Genomic DNA, 3,373 nt, shown 5'->3' with positions numbered 1-3,373 from the left:
GGCGTGAGCCCAGGAGTTTGAGGTTGCAGTGAGCCATAATGATGGCACGGCATTCTAACCAGTGTGACAGAAAAGGACTCTGTCTCAAAAAAGTAAAAAATAAAAATTATGCTAAAATAAAACGTGTAATAATTGGGAACATGGATGCTTGAGTTAAAAAGGTCTGCCTTTGAAACTAACTTTCTGCCTCTAAAAAGGGGTGGGGGCCTTGAGCAAGTTCTTTTTTAAGTCCCAGGTCCCCACTGGTAAAGCGGTGGCGGTGGTGGCACACCTGCGTCACATTAGCACAGTGCTCAGACCCTGGGAAACTGCTCAGTGACGACAACTGCTGGGTGCTGACACTTTCCATTCTTCCATCTCTCCCACCTCCGGAGTCCGTCCACCTTCCACTGAATATATGAAAAAAGGTCACAGTCTCTCCATCTTCTGCCTGGCTCCTGAGGATGTAGATTCTCATAATTAAATCAGCAATAACCAGTTAACTTCTCCAGAAAAAAATGACCACATCTTCTGGCTTCAGAAGTCTTTGTCTCAATACACTTCTCATCTTGAGCCACTGTTCACCCTCCCTAGAAGAAATAAAGTGAATTTCAAAGGATCTCACTTATACTGACATTCTGGGAAAGAAATGAAGGAGTCTCTGAGAACATTTTATGAAGAATCAGCAAGAACTGTCAATGAAAATAGAATGGAGGCAGAAAAGATTCTTTGCTGGACAAGAAAAATAATAACCACAGCCCTGGAGCCTGTAGAACGATGCGGTGGCCCCTAATGCAAACTTTAAGGAAAAAATATTATCTCTGGGAATTATCTGTAGTGAAAGTAATATGATTTCCTTTCAAAAGTCTTGAAAAAATTACAGTGAAGACATGAAACTACCAATGAGCAAAAGAAAAACACATTTATGCAGGGTGGATATAAAGTTTGTGTGTGATTTGCTAAGTTAAACTATTTTAAATTGCACATGGACTTTATGTCCACCCTGTATATACACATACATATATACATAAATGAACTAAGTATTGATACTAAAACAGGAAGAGAGAATGCAGTTTGTAGGTTGGGCCACTGGAGCTCCTGGCTGTACCTTGAGGACGCCCCTATTACTGGGCCCTGGTGAAGGCAGGACGCTGCCTGAGCCCTGGGACAGGTCCCAGTCACTCATTTATCCTTTACCGCTTCCTTCCCCTTCCTGCCTAGCTTCCCTGCTCCCAGATAGACCACTTGCACTTAAGTCCTCACCTCCAGATCCTCTTGGGGGAGGGGAGTCATGCTAAGCCAGTGTCCTGGGCCTGGACATCCCCCTGTCCTTTACCGCCTCATGCTAACATCCCAGCACCGCCTACTGTGTCTCAGATGAAGTGTGTGCCAGGCTCCAACACAGGCTCCTGAGCCTCAGGCTGCCAGAGCAGGCAGCAGAGTTTTTGCCTTAGCCTTTAGACATGGCCCACTAAGCCTGGGCATTCAGGAGGAGCTGTTGAACTATTTCCATCAGGACCAAAATTAAAGGATCCTAGTGACTTCTGATCACAACTCTTACTTTACTTGAGAAACCAGTGGTTGTATTTCTCCCCAATTCGATATATATGTAAAGGGACACGTATATCAAAAGAGCCACAAACAGACCCTTTAACCAGCAGGGCTTTGGACCAAGCTGCACCTTGAGGATGAAGAATGGCCTCCAAAGGAAGTGGCATTCAGGCAGGGACTGAAGACAAGACTCCATCCAGCAGGCAGGAGTGGGTGGCACTGCAGCTGCAAGGTGAGGATTACGGAGGAGGACTGATAACCTTGTTCTTGGAGAGCCTTTTTACACCTTTGTGAAGGTTGCTGGTCCTACTGGTCCTCAAAAGGAACTCAAGTTGTCCTCTAATAGTTAAACGAATAAACTCTACACACAATAAATAACCATCTGTGAAAGTAAAATCAAGAGATTGTCTTTACCACCTCCCAGAAGGTGCAGGTGATCACGGATCAGGGTCACAGGATGGCTGGGTGGGGCTGACGGGTGGGCTGAGCTTAATGAAGTCTGTATGTACTTAGAACAGAACAGGGATGATCAAATTGGCTCTCAGAAAAGGGACCTTCTAGGAAGCAAGGCTCTGACTTCTGAAACCTAGACCTGCTGGTCGTGGTGGGGCAGGAATGATCTACCAACCTTCCCTGTGCTCTTCGAGAAATTCTCTCACCCACGCCAGCCTCTTGTGTTCCAATTCTGAGTGGTTTCAATTTAAGAATTAATGCTGTAAAAAAAGAAAAATAATTAACGGTATGATCTTGTTACTTACCCAGACCCATCAATAAATAGGCAAAACAGAAAGAAAAGAAAGCAAAATCAAGCAGAAGACAGAACTCAGAGACTGCGAATCCTCTTTCCAGCACCAGTTAATGTGCTGACACCAGCTACAAAAGTCCTGGTCAGCTCAGGCAGAAAATGAACACTTCTCCCTACACAGGCATGTGTGTTCTCCAGTGTGGTTCCACAGCCAGCAAAGCCTTAGAAGCAGTAATTTAGCTGCCAAAGAAGCTCTAACTTTCCATTGCCACTGAAGAGTTTTCTAGAATATTCGTTTGCACTTTAATAATCATCTATTGCACATTAGGCATTATCCTAGGCACCCCTTCATTCATGTAGTTCTCACAACTACCCTAGGACATGGGCCCATAACCTTTGTTTTATAGATGGGGAAACAAACTTAAGAGACTCCCCCCAAAGAGTAAGATTTATAGGAGCAAAGTTAACATTTATATCCAAAACTGCTCCCAAGTTTCACACATCGTTCATCGCACCTGTTTTGCATATAGATGAAGAGAATTTCAAGTAGACCTCCCTAGGGTGCCTGTTTCGTGGTACTCACCATTTCCCAGACACCACTGATGTGACAGCAAGCTAAGAATGAGACACTGGAGTGGATTCTGAAAGGTGCAGTGCATGTCACCGCAGAAAGCCACAGCAGAGGACAGTGTGTTTGCTCAGCACCCTTCTGTGGAAAGCCTTCCTCCTCCTCATTCCATAGCTGTCCTGGTTGGTCCCAGTGGTTAGATGGGGCTGGCTGCCATGCCCCTGACCTGGGGTGGAAGTCAGAGTCCTCCACAGGCTTCTGTTAGAGCAGTCAGTACAGATCTTCTTGTTTGGAGACTGCAGTCTGGAAGGCGGTGGGGGAGCTCAGGAATACAGGCAGCCACCCCGGCACATGCAGCAAGAACACCTGGCCAGAGAGGGGCTTGACGCCCTTGTGGGGACACCGGATAATCCAACTGTCCCTGGAGGCCACCTACCACCTCTCCTAGGACTTTTCAGTTTCATGAGTCAGCACCTTTTTTTCTTTACAAAGCGGCATTTGTCTTGCTGGCTCAGGGTGTGGTCCCCAGT

The 3,373-nt window shown here is 46.1% G+C and overlaps 1 protein-coding gene across 1 annotated transcript in view; it reads right to left on the bottom strand.

Annotated features, from left to right (window-relative positions):
• Positions 1-560, bottom strand: part of LOC100960218 (cytochrome P450 27C1) — an 11,345-nt gene extending 10,785 nt beyond the window's left edge. The window contains 1 exon segment of the mRNA XM_023519388.1: positions 367-560. Within this exon segment, the coding sequence (XP_023375156.1) occupies positions 367-547 (181 nt within the window). The 5' untranslated portion in view covers positions 548-560.
• Between the last annotated feature and the right edge of the window lie 2,813 nt (positions 561-3,373).

The sequence above is a fragment of the Otolemur garnettii genome, unplaced genomic scaffold (genome assembly GCF_000181295.1).
Source record: "Otolemur garnettii isolate 467f Iridium unplaced genomic scaffold, OtoGar3 scaffold00173, whole genome shotgun sequence".
Lineage (NCBI taxonomy): Eukaryota > Metazoa > Chordata > Mammalia > Primates > Galagidae > Otolemur > Otolemur garnettii.
This window is presented reverse-complemented; position numbering and strand designations above follow the sequence as displayed.